Source organism: Salmo salar, chromosome ssa03 (assembly GCF_905237065.1).
Source record: "Salmo salar chromosome ssa03, Ssal_v3.1, whole genome shotgun sequence".
Lineage (NCBI taxonomy): Eukaryota > Metazoa > Chordata > Actinopteri > Salmoniformes > Salmonidae > Salmo > Salmo salar.
The window spans coordinates 18,345,494-18,365,207 of NC_059444.1; the positions used below are offsets into that span (position 1 = coordinate 18,345,494).

The following is a 19,714-nucleotide window of genomic DNA, read 5'->3' on the forward strand; positions in this document are numbered from 1 at the left end:
GAACTCTGTGAAACATTTATTTGGGTGCAGTTAACTCTAATGAATTTATCCTCTGCAGCAGAGGTAACTCTGGGTCTTCCTTTCCTGTGGTCCTCATTAGAGCCAGTTTCATCATAGTGCTTGGTGGTTTTTGCAACTGCACTTGAAGAAAATGTAACATTTCTTGAAATGTCCCAGATTGACTGACCTTCATGTCTCAAAGTAATGATGGAGTGTTGTTTCTTTTTCCTTATTTGAGCTGTTCTTGCCATAATATGGACTTTGTCTTTTGCCAAATAGGGCTATCTTCTGTATACTGTACCACCCCAACCTTGTCACAACACAACTGATTGGCTCAAAGGCATTAAGAAGGAAAGAAATTCCACTAAATAACTTTTAACAAGGCACACCTGTTAATTGAAATGCATTCCAGGTGACTATCTCATGAAGCTGGTTGAGAGAATGCTAAGAGTGTGCAAAGCTGTCATCAAGGCAAAGGGGTGGCTACTTTGAAGAATCTAACATATAACATATATTTTGATTTGTTTAACACTTTTTTGGTTACTACATGATTCCATATGTGTTATTTCATGGTTTTGATGTCTTCACTACTTTTCTACAATGTGGAAAATAATAAAAATAAAGACAAAAAAAAAAAAGAGCCAAGTCACTTGGCTCTGTCATATCCTCACATGGTCTCTCATATCATTGCTATGCAGATGACACACAATTAATCTTCTCCTTTCCCCCTTCTGACAACCAGGTGGCGAATCGCATCTCTGCATGTCTGGCAGACATATCAGTGTGGATGACGGATCACCACCTCAAGCTGAACCTCGGCAAGACGGAGCTGCTCTTCCTCCCGGGGAAGGACTGCCCGTTCCATGATCTCGCCATCACGGTTGACAACTCCCTTGTGTCCTCCTCCCAGAGTGCTAAGAGCCTTGGCGTGACCCTGGACAACACCCTGTCGTTCTCCACCAACATCAAGGCGGTGACCCGATCCTGTAGGTTCATGCTCTACAACATTCGCAGAGTACGACCCTGCCTCACACAGGAAGCGGCGCAGGTCCTAATCCAGGCACTTGTCATCTCCCGTCTGGATTATTGCAACTCGCTGTTGGCTGGGCTCCCTGCCTGTGCCATTAAACCCCTACAACTCATCCAGAACGCCGCAGCCCGTCTGGTGTTCAACCTTCCCAAGTTCTCTCACGTCACCCCGCTCCTCCGCTCTCTCCACTGGCTTCCAGTCGAAGCTCGCATCCGCTACAAGACCATGGTGCTTGCCTACGGAGCTGTGAGGGGAACGGCACCCCCGTACCTTCAGGCTCTGATCAGGCCCTACACTCAAACAAGGGCACTCCGTTCATCCACCTCTGGCCTGCTCGCCTCCCTACCTCTGAGGAAGCACAGTTCCCGCTCAGCCCAGTCAAAACTGTTCACTGCTCTGGCACCCCAATGGTGGAACAAGCTCCCTCACGACGCCAGGACAGCGGAGTCAATCACCACCTTCCGGAGACACCTGAAACCCCACCTCTTCAAGGAATACCTGGGATAGGATAAAGTAATCCTTCTAACCCCCCCCCCCCTTAAAAGATTTAGATGCACTTTTGTAAAGTGGTTGTTCCACTGGATATTATAAGGTGAATGCACCAATTTGTAAGTCGCTCTGGATAAGAGCGTCTGCTAAATGACTTAAATGTAAAATGTAAAACAAACCCTGGAATGAGTAGGTGTGTCCAAACTTTTGACTGGTACTGTAAATATATATACACACACATTTCCCTACTTGAATCAACAATTGTCCATTATGTTCATGTGTAGTTGTATTCCGGCAAATCATGTCTAGAATTCTCTGCCTGCCACGAAGCCATTTAAGGATGATGTGGACTCCTGCATGACTGGGCACGTGGGCGCAAGTTTAGCACAAGTGTACATCACATAATTTAATATTCAACTGGAAAGTCATTATTTGTATACTACCGCATACTTGCAGTGTATGAAGGGAGTACTCTACTTTGATTATTATAGATATCCGTTTCTGAAGAATTAGTGCAGAATCAGCATTGCGCTGACATTGGATTTAAGTGCGCAAACACTAATGAGCTCATGGAAGCTACTGGTCTATGCAATTAATTGGGCTTGCTCGAAATTGCAGCCGACCGTGCAGGCGACTGCCGACTGACTGATCTATAAAAACCTTACATCAACAATAACTACTCATTATTATTTGTAGATCAGTCAGTCACAATTTACCCATGACGCATTACGGTTTTGATTCTCTCGAACACGACCATTCTCTACACACGGTCTCTCGTCTTGTTTGTGATAACTCACTTTTAGTAGGCTTTTCTATCAAATGCACATCTAACATGCGCCATTAATAAAATTCCGTCACAAAGGCAACGTGGCTTTAAGCGACATATTTGTTAAAAACGGTTTACAACTGCACTATGACTCCGTGATTACATAGGTTACGTAATAAAGAGCTATTACAGTACTGTGAATAACACCGTCTGGTCTCGCGATGGATTTATCTTCTATCTTGCCACGTTCCAGTACAGGAAAAAACGGGAATGAACGAGGGTTTTCTCTAGAAGGGATACAACTTTTGTCAAAATTGACTTTATGTGGCAGGTTTACGAGAATTTACGCAGCAGGTTAGGATAATTAACGTATCAGGTCCGGAGAATTAGGTCAAGGTTGGGAAAATAGTTAAGGTTAGGGTTAGCGAAAACCTCCCTTTGAGGTCAAATTCGAGAAAAACTGTATCCCATCTAGACATGACCATGGATGAGGTGGTTCTAACCTGCCAGTATCCACACGATTGAATAAGACAACATCCTCTGAAAGCGAATTGGACGAGATTTTCCCTTTCTCCGCCCATCTTGTCTTCGTAAAACCCGCACTGGCTGAGGGCGCAGTCACTCAAAATTCGACGGGGTTGCTATGGGCTTCGGTTTATGAGGGCAGAGAGATTTGATTTCTACTGGGCCACCTTTAATGCAAGAAATTGACAGTGACGCTCGCTAATTTTGAATTTCCAATTGAATTCAAGTAACTTCGCATAGCCATGGTCACGAAGAAAAACCCACGAGGACAGAAACTGAAAGGTTCGTAATTTCAATTTCAGTAATGGCAGTGGTGCATGCAACCAACCTTCACTTGGCTACAGGAGGCCTTTGAAAGTTAATCGGCCGGCAAGATTTATCTTTTCATTTAGGCAATGTAAGTTAGCCTACAATACTATAGACCCATAACTGGACAAGATGTAGCACAACGTCCACAATATACCCAAAAAGTTACCAAACAATTGTGTCCCTTTTTATGGAGTCACCATTAACTATACATTTGTCGAGTTATAGTAAACATCACAAGTGTCTTTGTATCCAGATGATAGGCGCTTTGCCTCTCTGCTACATTGTATAACGAACGAGGCATTCGTTCGATTTGAAGCATTGTTGCAAAGAAGCATAGCTTGCATGAGAGGGTATCAGGTACATTTTTGATTAAAATTGAGTGGCCCGTGCACAAATTAGGACTTTGAGTCCTATCGTTCCCAATTGTGCCATTGTACATGCCATTGTACGCAGCAAGGCCAATTAAATATCTAACTCGTAGACTACAACAGAAACTACATCAGTAGACGAGGGTAGCGTCCCCTTTTTTCGTTTTCGGTCATTTCTCCAAGTGTTCACGTGTCAATAATGGAAGAACGTGGGAGGGGTTACACGTGGCTTCTATCGTCGTCGAGGTTTCAAACCAGGACCCCTATGGATACTTTTTAATCATATTTTACATTTACTTCATTTAGCAGACGCTCTTATCCAGAGCGACTTACAAATTGGTGCATTCACCTTATGATATCCAGTGGAACAACCACTTTACAATAGTACATCTATATCTTTTTTTGCGCCGCTCCCCAAGTTATCAAGATAATAAGTTACAATGGCGTGGTCTGAGCCCCATACTTTAAACGTTAACTAGTGGTTTAAGGGCAGACTGACTGCAAGGGGGCGCGGGCGTTACATGTAGCCTACCAGTCATGCTAAATGTATGTCTCTCCTTTGCAAAACTCCAGTTGCATTGTGACACGTGGCCGTAGAAAAGTGTACCCGACATGTGTGTAGGCATATGACGTGGTCGTAGAATGTGTTGCACATAGTCAAATAAATATTGGCATAATCTCATAACATCAGTTTCAGTGCCCTTCCTACTTTAGGCAAGGCTACTTCTACAACTTTATTTCTAAATCCAATGACTTCATTCACCTGATACAGATCGCCCGATGTCCACTGTTTTGTACTCTTTAAAGAAATATGATCCTCATCAGGCCACTATTCATATCGATCATATCAGTGTGAGACTTTTGACTGAGCTGCAATAGTAGACCGTTTAGAAAAGTAATCAAGAAATGAATTGCAACGTTTATATCAATTTAGTGGTTGCAAATGAGTTGAGGATGGGTCTACACACGTCGTATGTTAAGTGATAAAGGTAAAATAATGTTTTAAAAAAACAACTTTGGAACATTATGTACAGTTATCAGAGTATTTCACAAGACACGGCGCCTCCCCCTTCATGTATGTTGACCGTTGTACAGAGGCATATTCACTAGGTGAGCTGTTCAGGAAGTTGCAGAAAGAAATGTAGTGTAGTGTAATATGTCGAGGTGACATCATTTACTATTCTACACGACCGAGAGCATCTGTCATACGTTTATGAGTTAACATTGGTTACGTTGCACCCCCTGAACAGGCCTCATACTCACTGCCCGACGTCTAACTCTGAACTGCCTGCCTATAGCTATAGGGATGGGACTTATTGATACATGAAAGCGAAAACTGTTTTCGATTCTGCATTTATGATTATGTAATAAGCAGGTAAAAGTATATGCCAAGTCAAATTCTGTACTTTATGACCAATCTAAAAATGTATGTAACCAAATATTTTCAAATGTTTTCTTTTGAATGTGCATTCTTTCACCATATTGTTTGTTGAGAGGTTTGATTGTCATTGATATTCTACAATGGTTTTCTATGGACATTTTATTATCTATTATCAAATTGTAATTTCTAAAAAATGAAATTGCCCCATCCCAGGCTTCCTCATCTCTCAGAAGCTTGGTTTAATTGGATGAAGGCCAAAGAACTGGTAAAGGCAACAACTGCTTGCCCTGACCTGTGTGAACATGTTTTTTCTCTGCAGTGTATTTGCCCCAAACTAAATACTATTCTTGAGGAATAATCTTGCATGTGTGGTGTGAGCTTGTTTGTATGGGATGTTTTTTTAGCTTACTTGTACAAGAGTGGCAGGATTGGAAAATGTTGTATAAACTTCGCACATGCTCTTCAGCAATGCTGAAATTGTTTTTGCCCACACTGATGCTTGAGTTAATTGTACTGCTATTGAATTGATAACACAGAAGTATCAATATTTGGATAAGAGTTCATCTGCCCATTTTATTGCTAGAGTCCTGTGTGCAGTATATAGGCCTGCTGCATCTCAGAGCCAGGACACGGTTTGTTCAGTTTGAACTATGGTTATGCATTTCGGGGTTCTACAGCGATTGAAGGATAGACGAGCTAGTCTTTATGGAGAGTCAGTAATGTGGTTTTGAGATGATTTTAGCTATTTGCCTTTTAAAATATTCATTTTTAGTGTTGTCACGACACCAGAATTTTGATCTCGATACCAAGTTTAGTATTTGGACAGTCGCGGTGTGTGGATAAAGTCACTGAGGATGCCAAGTCAGGAAGAAAAGCCATATTACAACCTAGGTGTTGTGGTAATAGCGTCATTTATAACCTGTTAGTTCATATCCCTTACCACCGTGAGAGAGAGAGATAGATACACACACAGTGCATTCGGAAAGTATTCAGACCCCTTGACTTTTGGAATACATTGTTTTTTTTCTCCCTCAGTCTACACACAATACCCCATAATGACAAAGCAAAAACAGTTTTTTTTATGTTTGCGCATTTATTAAAAAAACAAACTGAAATATCACATTTACATAAGTATTCAGACCCTTTACTCAGTACTTTGTTGAAGCACTTTTGGCAGCGATTACAGCCTCGAGTGTTCTTGGGTATGACGCTACAAGCTTAGCAAACCTGTATTTGGGGAGTTTCTCCCATTCTTCTCTGCAGATCCTCTCAAGCTCTGTCAGGTTGTATGGGGAGCGTCGCTGCACAGCTATTTTCAGGTCTCTCCAGAGCTGTTCGATTGGGTTCAAATCTGGGCTCTGGCTGGGCCACTCAAGGAAATTGAGACTTATCCTAAAGCCACTCCTGTGTTGTCTTGGCTGTGTGCTTAGGGTCGTTGTTCTGTTGGAAGGTGAACCTTCGCCCCAGTCTGAGGTCCTGAGCGCTCTGGAGCAGGTTTTCATCAAGTATCTCTCTGTACTTTTCTCCATTCATCTTTCCCTCGATCCTGATCTTTCTTTGTTGGCAGCTATTCTAGGTCTCCAGTGTTTCAAATAAAAAATAAAGCATTAAGATTAGCCCATTGGTTCTGTAAATTATTTTATCAAATTAATCAAACCATTGATGCAATGAATGATAGCATTGTGCACCAGTAATACTAGTAAAGACAGAGTTGGGCACAGATTCCAGTCAATATAGTCAAGTGGAACTTGAACACTTCTGCTTAAAATTTAAATATGTCGTATGCACTTTCAGTATAGACTAAATTAAGGCAAGTCGTCCAGGTCCTGAGGCAGCAAAGCATCCCCAAACCATCACACTACCACCACCATGCTTGACCGCTGTTTGGTTAACGCCAGGCATAATGGGACCCATGTTGTCAAAACAGTTGTACATTTGACTCATCTGTCCATAGAACATTCTCCAAGAGTCTTGATGATCATCCAGGTGCTTCCAGGTTATTTTCTGGCAAACTTGAATCAACTTTTGGATGAGATGGGTCCCATTATGTCTGGCGAAAACCAAACACCGCCTTTCACAGTAAGAACCTCATACCAACGGTCAAGCATGGTGATGGTTTGGGGATGCTTTGCTGCCTCAGGACCAGGAGGACTTGCCTTAATAGAAGGAACCATGAATTCTGCTCTGAATCAGAGAATTCTACAGGAGAATGTCAGGCCATCCGTCTGTGAGCTGAAGCGCAGCTGGGTCATGCAGTAAGACAATGATCCAAAACACACAATCAAGTCTACATGAAAATGGTTAAAAAGCAACAAATATGAAGTTTTGGAATGGCTGATTCAAAGTCCAGACCTAATCCCAATTGAAATGTTGTGACAGGACTTGAAACGAGCAGTTCATGCTTGAAAACCCACAAATGTCCCTGAGTTAAAGCAGTTCTGCATTCCTCCACAGCGATGTGAGAGACTGATCAACAACTACAGGAAGCATTTGGTTGCAGTCATTGCAGCTAAAGGTGGCACAACAACCAGTTATTGAGTGTAATGGGGCAATTACTTTTTCACACAAGGGAACTGGTTGTTGCATAACTTTGTTAATTAAATCAATAAAATAAGTATATATATTTTTTTTGTTATTTGTAAAGGTTTCCTTTATCTAACATTAGGTTTTGGTAGAACATCTGATAACATTCAGTATAGAAAAAATGCATACATTTAAAAGGGGCAAATACTTTTTCATTGCACTTTTTCAAGTACTTTACACCACTGAATATAATGTACCAAGTAATTACACATACCTAAGATATTACTATATATACACAGTACCAGTCAAAAGTTTGGAAACACCTACTCATTCAAGGGTTTTTCTTAATTTGTATTATTTTCTACATTTTAGAATAATTCATCAAGGATCTCTCTGTACTTTTCTCCGTTCATCTTTCCCTCAAACCTGACTAGTCTCCCAGTCCCTGCTGCTGAAAAACATCCCCACAGCATGATGCTGCCACCACCATGCTTCACCGTAGGGATGGTGCCAGGTTTCTTCCGTACCTGACGCTTGGCATTCAGGCCAAAGAGTTAAATCTTTGTTTCATCAGACCAGAGAATCTTGTTTCCTCATAGTCAGAGTCCTTTAGGTGCCATCGGGTTCTTGGTCACCTCCCTGACCATGGCTTGGTTTTTGCTCTGACATGCACTGTCAACTGTCGGACCTTTATATAGACAGGTTTCCTTTCCAAATGATTTCCAATCAATTGAATTTACCGCAGGTGGACTCCAATCAAGTTGTAGAAACATCTCAAGAGTCATTAATGGAAACAGGATGCACGTGAGCTCAATTTTGAGTCTCATAGCAAAGGGCCTGAATACTTATGTAAATAAGGTATTTCTATTTTTTATTTTTAATACACTTGCCTAATTTGCAAAAAAAAGTTTGTCTTGGGGTATTGTGTGTAGATTGGAATAAGGCTGTAACGTAAATTATTCTTGAAAAGGTTAAGGTGTCTGAATACTTTCTGAATGCACTGTATATATTGGGTCAAATTACATTAATTAGACCTATGATTCATTGTTCATTACAGCTAAATCATTTAATGTATTAAAAAAATAAAAACCGTCAAACGCTGAAGCTAATTTCTGAAGCTTCTGTAGGCTATTGCAATAGTCTACACAGCATAGAAATACATTTGGATTTTACACAGCATACTACAATTCCCAGAGTGCATTTCATCTCCCAGGGTGCAGTGCTCCGCCCAGGGCTGCTGGCTGGCTACCGCTCCTACCATTTCTCTTCATTACCTCAGTTTAACTGACGCCCGGCCCAGAAAGACAATTTCCTTAGATGGCCACATAGCGAAGTCAGATTATAAAATTCCTAATAAGATACTTTAGTTATCACCTTTGTGCACAAAACATCCATTGCATTATTCAAATAATTGTCAGTGAGGTCCATTTGTCTTTTTTTCCTCACTCACAACCCGAAGATATTAACATTATATATTCAACCAATGTCGGCCATGTTTTTGGATGACGTGATGCTGCTCCCTGTGCTCGCTGTTCTAGTGCGTAGTGATGGGATCAATATCAGGATACATTTTTTTTTACAATATCGCAATATTATTTTGCGCTAGTTTGCTGTACCTGCACCAAAATGATTACTTTCTTCATAGCTTGATCTCCGTTCTTTTTTTAAATAGGGAGCTAATTTGTTTTAAGCATTTTTATTTTCATGACTGATCAAAACTTCTCATGGCTCTGTCTTGTCCCTCTGCAGCAGCAATATGTTTGGAACATCAAATCGCAATAAAATCACAGTACGTAATCGCAATACATATATCGTATTGGCACCTAAGTATCGTGATAACATCGTGTTGTCAGGTCCCAGGCCATTCCCAGCCCTACTAGTTCGTGTGTGAAGTTGGGCCGTGTAAACTGAATGCAACTCGGATATAGATGGTCCATGAATCGGCGTATGTGAACGTGAGTAGATTACGTTTAAAACAGCATCCGACATCTTGGACACGGTCTCTAGTTCTGATTCTACCTAGGCGTTAGCAAGCCCAGACAAATGCAAAGTGTTTCACATGACTTTTGGGTTGGAATCATATTTAAAATGTTCACATGAATTTCATACTTAATATATTTTCATGACATTGTCACTCAAAAATCATTTGAATTTAGTTGCTAGTAGAATAACGTTACAATGCAAATGTCATGTGTGAAATCTTTTTTTTAATGTTGTTTTGGAACTCGACCTCCCTTGCACTGCTCTACTTTGTAACATATTTTGCTTAGTTATTTTGGTGGGCTAGCCCTCATCTGCTCGCTAAGCAAAGTATTTCTATAGTTAGCTTCTGAAGCCAGTCAACAAGCTGCGGGCGTGGAGGTATGATGTTTCTTTAGAAGTCATGCTGTTGCATTTTCTCTCTCTCACTCGCTTCGCAAAAGTTTGGCTTGCTTCTCAAAAGTGGCTTGTGCGCGCTGTCAGCATCATGCGCAAATAGCCTGGCTAGCTTACTACTGCCCCCTTGAGAAGACAAGTAGCCTGGCTAGCTTACTACTGCCCCCTTGAGAAGACAAGTAGCCTGGCTAGCTTACTACTGCCCCCTTGAGAAGACAAGTAGCCTGGCTAGCTTACTACTGCCCCCTTGAGAAGACAAGTAGCCTGGCTAGCTTACTACTGCCCCCTTGAGAAGACAAGTAGCCTGGCTAGCTTACTACTGCCCCCTTGAGAAGACAAGTAGCCTGGCTAGCTTACTACTGGCCCCTTGAGAAGATTCAGACAAATTATCTGTGGACTTGGTGACTTGGGACTGGCCCTTTTAACCAAACCATTACACTGTATGAGGGTGGGGCACCATGTGTGGGCTGGATACCAAGCAGATTTTATGGTTATATCCTGAGGGCATTCTCTGGAAAAGTGAACAGATCACGATTAGATGAAACTGGCCTTGGGAGAGTCTGGGGGTGGGGGGGATCGAGGACAGGAGTAACATTATCTTGTCACCTTGACAATAGCCACCAATTTCTGTCCCAAAATGTCATGGTGTGTGTTTTGAGGGTGTGTTTGTATGTTTGAAAGAGAGAAAAGAAAGGGAGTGTGTCAAAGCAGACATTCCACAGGATCCTTATGTAAGCTCAGACTGAACAATATGTACCCACAAACGACAGGCAGAGACTGTGAACAGGGAGAGGGAGTCGGTTTCCTCCAACTAACTTACTAAACATTTGAAAAGCGGTTAGAGTGGAACTACTGGGGTGTTGTGGTCATGGAGCAGTCAGCTGAAAGAAACGGTGCGTGTGGTATGCTTGTGTGTTGAATACATTCACACTGTAAATGGTATTTTTGCATCAGAGGGTGTGTGTGTGTGTGTGTGTGTGTGTGTGTGTGTGTGTGTGTGTAAATACATGTCTGTGATAGGTAGTAAAAAATGGCACCATTATTCAGTTGGTAATCTTTACTTTTTCCTCCTACTAGCACAGACTTTGCTGATAGCTACTTTGAGGAAAAATGGACTTACTAGGACTGAGATGTGTGGTTGTCCCGCCCAGCTATATTAAGATGAATGCTCTGGATAATAGCATCTGCTAAATGACTACAATGTAAATGTAGGGGGGAGTTGGTTATGAGGCTCTCCAGAGAGTTGGTAGGGAATGGTGTGCAGTAAACGCCTGCACAAATGGCTCAGGGGACAGGAGACCAGGTCTGCTAGATTAGGGCAGCACCCTTTTCAGGATTGTCAGTACCAATGTTCTCATGAGGATTGCAAACCGTTTAGAAGGTTTGTTTGCATCTGATTTGTAAGCCCACTTAGGCTATTTTCATTCTGTTGTAATATTGTGTAGGCTTAGTGTTCAGAACTGTATCCCTACATCAAGTAGCAAATACTTTAAACCAAACATCTGAGAATAGTGCGAAAGATTCTGGTTTTAACATGACCAACAACTTTCTGACCAAGGTTCGAACAGTGACCAGGGTTCGGACAGATTAGCCTGCCTAGTGGTTGTTTCAGCAATTTGTATGGCCTCCCAAGTATTTGAATGTGATTTTCATGTGTGCTTGGCAATGTGTGGCTCATTGTGCATTTATGCGTTTGCTGTTCCTTGCTATGATTTGTGGTGATGTGAGTGATGTTCTGGATGAGCAACATTTAACACAAAAAATAACCCAACCCCTTCCCCCAATTTGCACACTGTTTCTCAGCAGATTGTCCTATGTCACAGGTAAGGTACATTTGTCACAGGTAAGGTACATTTGTGAAAGGCGTTGTCCCTCATTTCCTGAGTAGTCAGCAGTTTTTAAATGCCTCCACTCTCTCTAAGAGCCTGCTTAAACCGCCCATGTAGGGCTAACCAGTATCCCCCTGGCAACCAGGCAAAGTCACTGAAAGCCAGGATTTGCATGGCCTGTGGCCTGTAGCCTTTAAATCCCTCTCCCTCAGTCCGCTCAATCACACGGCAGTGTGTGTGTGTGATTAGGTGTCAGCCAGCTCTAGTAAAGATCTCCCCTTCTCTACCTGATGCTGTTCTATTGTTACCGGGGCGGGAGGCAGCTGGTGATGGGGGAGGGGGGCGAATCGATACAGTATCCATTTTATTTAGAATTCTTTAGCAAAGTAGCATTAGCGAAGGCTAGTTTGATCATCCATTTTTAAATAGTGAGCCAACATTTTTTTCAGCACTTATTTCCATGACTGATCAAAACTACTTTTTTCACGCTGTCTCTTCTCTCTGTAGCAGGCATATAGTGAGCAATATGTTTGGAACATCAAATCGCAATAAAATTGCATTATCAAATCGCAATACATATTGAATTGTGAGAATCGCAATACAAAAATCATATCGGCACCTAAGTATCGAGATAATATCATATCGTGAGGTCCCTGGCAATTCCCAGCCCGAGAGGCAGCACTATAATGACAGCCAAGAAGGATGCTGGGTAATGTCCTGTTGGCATGGCGTTAACAGCCTCTCCATATGAGTGCCTGAATGTCTTCTGGCTGGACAAGAGGACAGCTCTAAAAATAGGCCTATTTGCTGGTTCAGGTCCCATATCAGGTTCCGGCTGAGTTTGCCAGGAACAAAAAGAGGAGGAGGGACAGAGGTTTGGGGGAAGGAAGTATAAGGGTGGTAAGAGACGCACGGAGGCTTTTCCCAATCGGACTGGTCAGGGGCAGTCTGCACAGATGGAAGAGCCGATAGTCGCACCCACCCGGGTGCTTGAACCCACGGTGGCTGTCGAACAGACCGAAGGTAGATGGAGCGACGTTGTCAGATAACAACTTCATCCGGAATGAGGAATATATAGATATATACGTTGATTTGACCCGTGGCATCTTTTTTGGTGATGGTAGAGAAACTGTTGTTTTTCTGAGGGGTCCAGACCTGGGTTTACTACTTTGGCTTTTGTTCTGCTCAGCTTAGGGACGAGAAGAACAAATGACACAGCTCTGTGGATAAGGATTGGGCCTAGTGTTTGGGTTGGTTTTGGTATAACTTGATTTAAGTTTAGAATGAAACATCAGAAACTGTAGTGTGTGGATGGATTTGCAAAAAAGTCAAGTTGACTAATTGGTGCATTAATTATGACAGACGGCAACGGGATATTTTGTTGGGACTTACCGAGGCATATTTTTATAACTGTCACCTACATTGACATGAGCAGGTGCTGTGTATCTGAATATGGTGCATCTGCCTATGTGTGAATGGTTTGACCTAGCTTGAGGGTAGGGGACTCGGCACCTGTTCATTCTTCCATTGCCATCTCTTCGAATACATTGATATTTTTACCCATAGTGCTCTGTGTACGGTGTCAAAAGCACCCAGAATAACTAGCTGCTCTACTGCTTTTGTCTTGTTGTCTCTCTGAGGACAGTCATAGATGTATTGGGCTTTTTCTTGAACATTCACACACTGAATTATAATTCCGTTACTAGAAAAGTCTCCGCCTATGTTTAATCCTCGTGAGGTTTGTGGCATTCATTTGGTTTTCATGCTATTTTTAGACAATACTTTATATACCATTTGCTCTTGTAAGTGGCATGGGTTTTCTCTATTCTTACCCATTTACTTCCTTTTTTTGTATATGAATGCAATAACAAAACAACATATAATCCAAAGTATTATGGTGCAGTATCTCTCTTAGCTGTCAGATTCTTTTAACTACAAAGGCTTTCTGATTTGGATAACATTTAGGCCTGTATTTTGACCATCTCACAACTCAAATGGAACAAATTGCATTTGTGTGAATTTGTGTGTAGCCGTTCTCCTGTACAGTATTGGCTTCAGGTCTGACTCTTTTCTCTCTCGCCCACCATTACAGAAGGCAAAGCACAGCCAGCCAGTAAGAATGGCAAGAAGCCTGAGGGAGCAGGTGGAAGCTCCTTCTTCACCTGGTTCATGGTGTTGGCCCTCCTGGGGGTCTGGACCTCCGTGGCCGTCGTCTACTTCGACCTGGTCGACTACCAAGGCACCATCGGTAAGTGACACCTTGACATGAAAAACAACTGTTAACTGTAGGAAGGCTACATTTCCTACTAGCTACAGCAAGCAGTCTGTCATAGTCTGTTGACAGAACTTTCAGCCTTCGCCAGTCACAAATGTCATTGAGGAATAACCCAAAGTGATACTGAGTGCTTTGATGCATTTTAACATTGAACTTTCAACTTTTCAACCTTGACGTTGTTTTACCTTTGGTGCATGTGCGCACATGCTCAGTGTGTGGCTCGGAATATGCCTGTACACTAATCATGTTTGGATTCATGTTTAAATATTGTCATTTCTCCAATGTGAATGTTTTTGTTTGGTCTTAATCTTGCATGTAGCCAAGGCAAAGGACATGCAAAGTACCCTCTCTGAGACACTGCAAGGTATGATATTTGTGCCTATGATCATGCCCCTAAATAATTGTCAACCATTTCACTCACTAACCCTCCTGTCCTAATTGAAATAATCCATACATGTTGTCTAATCACTTGCTTTTGACTCAATTCTTATCAAAGAAAAGATAACTCATTTTAAGTTTTGCATTAGTCTTAAATGAACATGTCATAGGAGAGACTTCCTTCACACTATTTCTAATTATTAATACCAATTAAATAATTTCCACTGCCATAGATATAATGCAATGTAAATGAACAAATGTAATCCAAAGCTGGCAAAATACTATTTTCCATGCTTTTTTAATGCCGAGCTAGACAATTTGTAAAAATACTTAGCCACGCTATGTTTATTATACCTCATAATTAAAAGTAAATAAATATTGAAACGCTAACATGATACTACAATGCTAATGTGATTTTACCAGAAACGCTAGTATGATCATTTCAAAAATTGCTAATGATAATTAATAGCAATTTAACGATGTAACTTCTGGAAATGCAGAAATGAATGTTAATGTTTATACTAATAATCATGTAAGAATAGTGGCAATGAACATGTTATTGTAACTTAAATGCTATTGTGTCCCCCATCCCGCTTTCGATTCAGTTGCATAATGTATTATCCCACCTCATTTCACCATTCATACCCAACCCCCATTGACCCGTGGCTAAAGACTGACTCCTGTTTCTTTGCTAGGTAAACTTTCGTCCTATGACGCCGATGGAGATGGTGACTTCGATGTGGAGGATGCTAAAGTATTACTAGGCAAGTTCATCGATTTTACTGGATTGTTATTTATTGACGTGTTTGTGTGATAATCAGGGGAGGCTGGTGGGCTGTGCTATAGGAGGATGGGCTCATTGCAATGGCTGGAATGGCAGTGTAACGGCTGTCGTAGAGAGTGGACCAAAGCGCAGCGTGTTGATTGCTCATGATGAATGTTTATTATAACGCAAAACACTAAAGGAAAAAAGAACAAAGAGACAAATGAAAGCGCACAGTTCTGTCAGGTACATGGACTAAACAGAAGACAACTACCCACAAACACAGGTGGGGAAAAAAACCTACTTAAGTATGATCTCCAATTAGAGACAACGAGGACCAGCTGCCTCTAATTGGAGACCATCCCAAAAAACCCAACAACATAGAAATAGAAAACTAGAAACTAAACAGAAACACAAAACACCCCCTGTCACGCCCTGACCTACTCTACCATAGAAAATAACATCTTACTATGGTCAAGACGTGACAGGCAGAAATGGAATGGAGTCAAATGTGATTTCCATATCGTTTGTGTTTGATTCCATTCCAGTCATTACAATGAGCCCATCCCAATGAGCAGCTCCTCCCACCAAATTATTTGGGTTTTGTTTTGCATGACTGACTTTGGTATACCGGATCTCTACCACGGGACTATTTTAGTCAATTGTACCAAACGAACTGAACAATGAATCCACGAGGTCTGCATGTGCATGGTGTGAAATGGTGTCTGGAATTGGATTCCATGCTGACCATTGTGTTTCAGGCCCACACCACTGACATGACATCCATTTATCACTAGACATGCGCCACAGTTAGCACAGGGCCAAACTGCTGCATGCTTTAAGAATAACTTTACAAGGACGTAGATGTGGTGTTCTCTCATCTCAAAGTCGCTTGTCATATATTAAAGTTGCTATTTTCTTTCTAAACAAAAGGGAGAGCTTACTTCAGGAGTGTTTTCTCCAAAGAGGTGGTCCCATGTTCTGATATTGTCTCCTCTGCCGCTCTCTGCCATAAAGACTCCTGCTCTGCTTTGTCACCCAGACCACTGCCTGTCTGGCACAGCTGTTGTCCCCCTGCTGCTAGTGATAGATTCTGTAGAGTCCCTCTGCATGCCTCCCTCTAGGCTATTCTATTGCTATCCTCTCCTCTCTTTAGTTTCTAACTCTGCTTCATGCGACCTTAGACCTACATATAGTTTCCCTTGCTGCCTAACCTCGCTTAAAACTTTCCACCCTCTCCTTTCCTCCTTTTTTCCTGCTCTACCACATCTTTCTCCTCTTTCCTTTTCTCCCTTCCTTCCTCTCTTTCCTTGTTTTCCCCTCTTTGCGTAGGCCTGACCAAAGATGGCAGTCAGGAAAGCTCGGACTCCCTCGCGGAGGTCCTGGATATGTTAGCGGAGGAGGGCTCTGATTGGTTTCAAGGCTTCTTCACCTTCCTCTATGGCCTCATAAACCCGTTTGAACCATTTGAGGATGAGGAGGGAGCAGCGGAGGAGGAGGAAGAAAGTGCTGGCACTTCTCAGACTGACGGGGTTCAGGGAAAGGGTTGTGTGATCTTAGGCCTCCACAACCAGTAACCAGTAGCCATATCCCTCTTGGTATGAGGTCCCAACTTGTTGCTCTTTTAGACTTGTTTCCCATTGCTTGAGGAGCAAGTGTTTGTGGAAAACCCCTCCTTAAAATCCCCAATCCCTAGTAGAATACTTTCTAAAGGGTTTTATCATGGCACAGTCAACCTCTCAAATCTCTTTTTGAAGATTTCATGTGGAGGGACGAAGACTATGCCTTTGAGATTTTTGGAGCACTTTCAAATGCCAGACTGAATAATGCTTTTCTAGGATATGTGCATTTCCACTGAGAAGACTGCTTGCAAACTACGAACTTATGCAATGAACAGTTGCACTTTGACAACAGATGGTTGTCTCCTTTTTCCAACCACAGTACTGCATGCCCTAGGGTCCTAACCACAGCACATATTTAGCCACTTAGCAGGAATTATATTTGTATTTTTTTTACTTGTTGTTCATCATTTCGTCTTAGTTTATTGAAGCTTGTTGAAGGGTATTTTTTAAGCCATTATCAGTGACGCATTCCCTCGTTATGGTATTTCTTTGTCTCTTGTCCGGGTTAGGATCACTATTAATGTTTGTTGCTTTTTAAACGTCTTCAGGTCAGCTATTTGTCCCCGTCTTTCCGTTTTTGTCTTCGTCATCAATTTGTTAAACACAATACAAATAGTGTGCATTTGTGTCTGGATAAGTAGTGCATTTGTATGTATTGGCCAAGAGACTTTGCACAGTTGGTCGTCTACTGTTAGATATTCAGAGACCGGCTTGATGAAGGACTTATTACACAGGTGTTAATCATTTCTTTTCTTAAAGCAAACCCCTTGAGAAACTAGCTTTTGGCTGTTCCTTAAACCAATTGTTTAGAAGTCCTAAAACAGGGTTATGAAATATGAGGTCGTTTTGGGAAATCCCTGTTGAGGATTCCATGCATTTGGAGCCTTACTCAATGGCTAAAATGAGTTCGACTTTTACCAAATTCCACACCCCATGAACATTTTACCTGATTTGAGACACAGAAGATATGGCATTATCCTCATGTCAACCCCAACGTCATAACCTCAACCCCAGATCTCTGAAACAGATCAGTGCTGACTCACACTCGCACCCTAAAGAGACTCACCCAGCTAGCTTAGTCTTTAAATGCTAAACATTGTAGCCTATAGGTGGAACTCAACCGCTGGAGAGTGAAGTTCCAGTCATTTGTAATTGCATGGTAAAAGAAATGTGTAATCTATGACAACATTGAACGTTTTTTTTGTAAACAAACACAGGCTTCTAGTAAGTATGAGCAAACACAAATGTCTGGCACAAAAGGTACAAGGAATAGCACTGTTAAAGATGCAAGAAACCTGCTGAACAAGCTTTTGGGTGGAGCCCATTCAGACTTCATACTGGCTTCAATAATTTAGACTTGACTTGGTGCTCAAGTCCAATGACTGAACAACGACAGTATAGCTACATAACAGGTTAAACTGGTGAGGTTAATGGTGGACTACCATCTATTGTTTTATTTGGTCTTTGGCACCATTGACAGAAGGGTCAATGATCCTCAAATGTATTGGTTAGGTGTAAAATCCCTTATACAGACATGTTACACTCACATGGTTGTCATTTCTGAGTTGTACATACTCCTACAAGTAATGTAATGAAACCATCAGAATAGGACATATGGGTAAGCACTATGAGTGTGTTAGCATGTGTTGTCTATGAGGTGTAGCATGGGCATGTTTTGAGTTGTCAAATATTCAGATCATTTTTTTTAATGGTCACCTGATTGTTAGCTACTAATGCCATGTTCCTTTTGAAAAATATCAGATGAACCTCGACACGATCGGAAAAGAGCGAGACACAGAGGTACCCCGCCCACCAATTATCTCTGCTGAGAGTAAAACGTCAAGAAGCTCTGAGTAGCCGACGCAGCCAAATGTCTACTTTTTAGATGTGTGAATGCATGGCATCACATTCATGGAAAGCTGGTCTGCTAGTTAGAGAACCTGTATATCCTGCTAAAATGTTGAAAACTTAACATGACTAACTTAGTGATGATTTCTTACAGTAGTCATTGTTTTTTCTTTTCCCTATCGACTTAGTTGAAACAGAATCTCCAAAAACAAAGTTCAAGAAAAATAAGGCGACAGAAGGTACTTTGTCGTGGATCAATGTCCAGATTGCTTTGTAGGTTGCCTAGTTGTAGAATTTTGTCAGCTTTTCCGTGTTTTGCCTATAACTCAGACTCTATGATTGAGGTCTGGCTCATTTTGTTTTTTAATTGATACTGAATTTGCCCCTAAATTGTGACTACACCCCAGCTGCTATGGTACAAATGACTCTTAATACTCCAAAAGCTGGATGTCAAAGGCTTTACTATTAGATTGTGAAAGAAAAGCTTAGCCCCGCTGGATAATAAATATTTGCCTGTGTATAAGCTTGCCAATGGTGTCAGTGAAAGCTGAGCATACTTCCCTCTATCTGTTATTGGTTGAGCTTGGTTTTGTTCTGTTGTAACAGTTGCTCTCCCCTACTATTGGTAGGCTTTTCGATTCGGCTGTTCCTATTGGTGGTTGAGTACCAAGCAGACACCCGTCTGAGACTATAACCGTATTTAACTTGTTGTTTTCCTAAACCTCAGATGAAAAGCCAAGACATGCTGCCAAGAGAGAAGCCCAGAAAGGTATTGCATGAGGAACCTTGTGTGTTCCAGTATACAGTAGACTTTGAGCTAAAAAGGTCTTGCTTTAGTTCTAATAACCACATTGTGGTCTTTAGAATGTGTATTTACTAGTAGAATGAAGTTTGAATTGATGAAAAATTATGGTTATTCTTCTTGGCATAAACGCTTGAATTGGTTTTTAGCCGCATGCTCTATTTGACTACCGCTTTTGTAGTAATAGGGTATTTGGTTTGAAATAATGGAAATTCATCTTGTCAGTGGTGTGCTAGGTGTTATATTCATATAACTGTTGGACTAACTGAATCCCATCCGTGTACTAAGAGGTGTCAGACCACACCCCTATATACCTTACATTCTGACAGGGTCAATTCTAGCGACACCTTTCTAAAGTGCAGAAAGATGCCACTTGCTGTTATCCTAACACTCCCAGTCAGCAAATCCAAATACCCAGGGTGCTTTGCAA

The 19,714-nt window shown here is 41.6% G+C and overlaps 1 protein-coding gene across 8 annotated transcripts in view; it reads left to right on the forward strand.

Moving 5' to 3' along the window:
- The first annotated feature begins 2,784 nt into the window (after positions 1-2,784).
- LOC106599166 (aspartyl/asparaginyl beta-hydroxylase) overlaps positions 2,785-19,714 on the forward strand; it is a 29,431-nt gene continuing 12,501 nt past the window's right edge. For 2 of the 8 annotated variants that reach the window (XM_014190281.2, XM_014190283.2), the window contains exons 1-4: positions 12,412-12,619; positions 13,689-13,844; positions 14,191-14,235; positions 14,945-15,013. In XM_014190281.2, coding sequence (XP_014045756.1) covers positions 12,553-12,619; positions 13,689-13,844; positions 14,191-14,235; positions 14,945-15,013 — 337 coding nt within the window. In that variant the 5' untranslated portion in view covers positions 12,412-12,552. Of the gene's footprint in view, positions 3,093-10,361; positions 10,661-12,307; positions 12,620-13,688; positions 13,845-14,190; positions 14,236-14,944; positions 15,014-19,714 lie in introns of those variants that run through there. The other 6 variants (XM_014190285.2, XM_014190288.2, XM_045714587.1 and 3 more) reach the window with 6 other exon arrangements.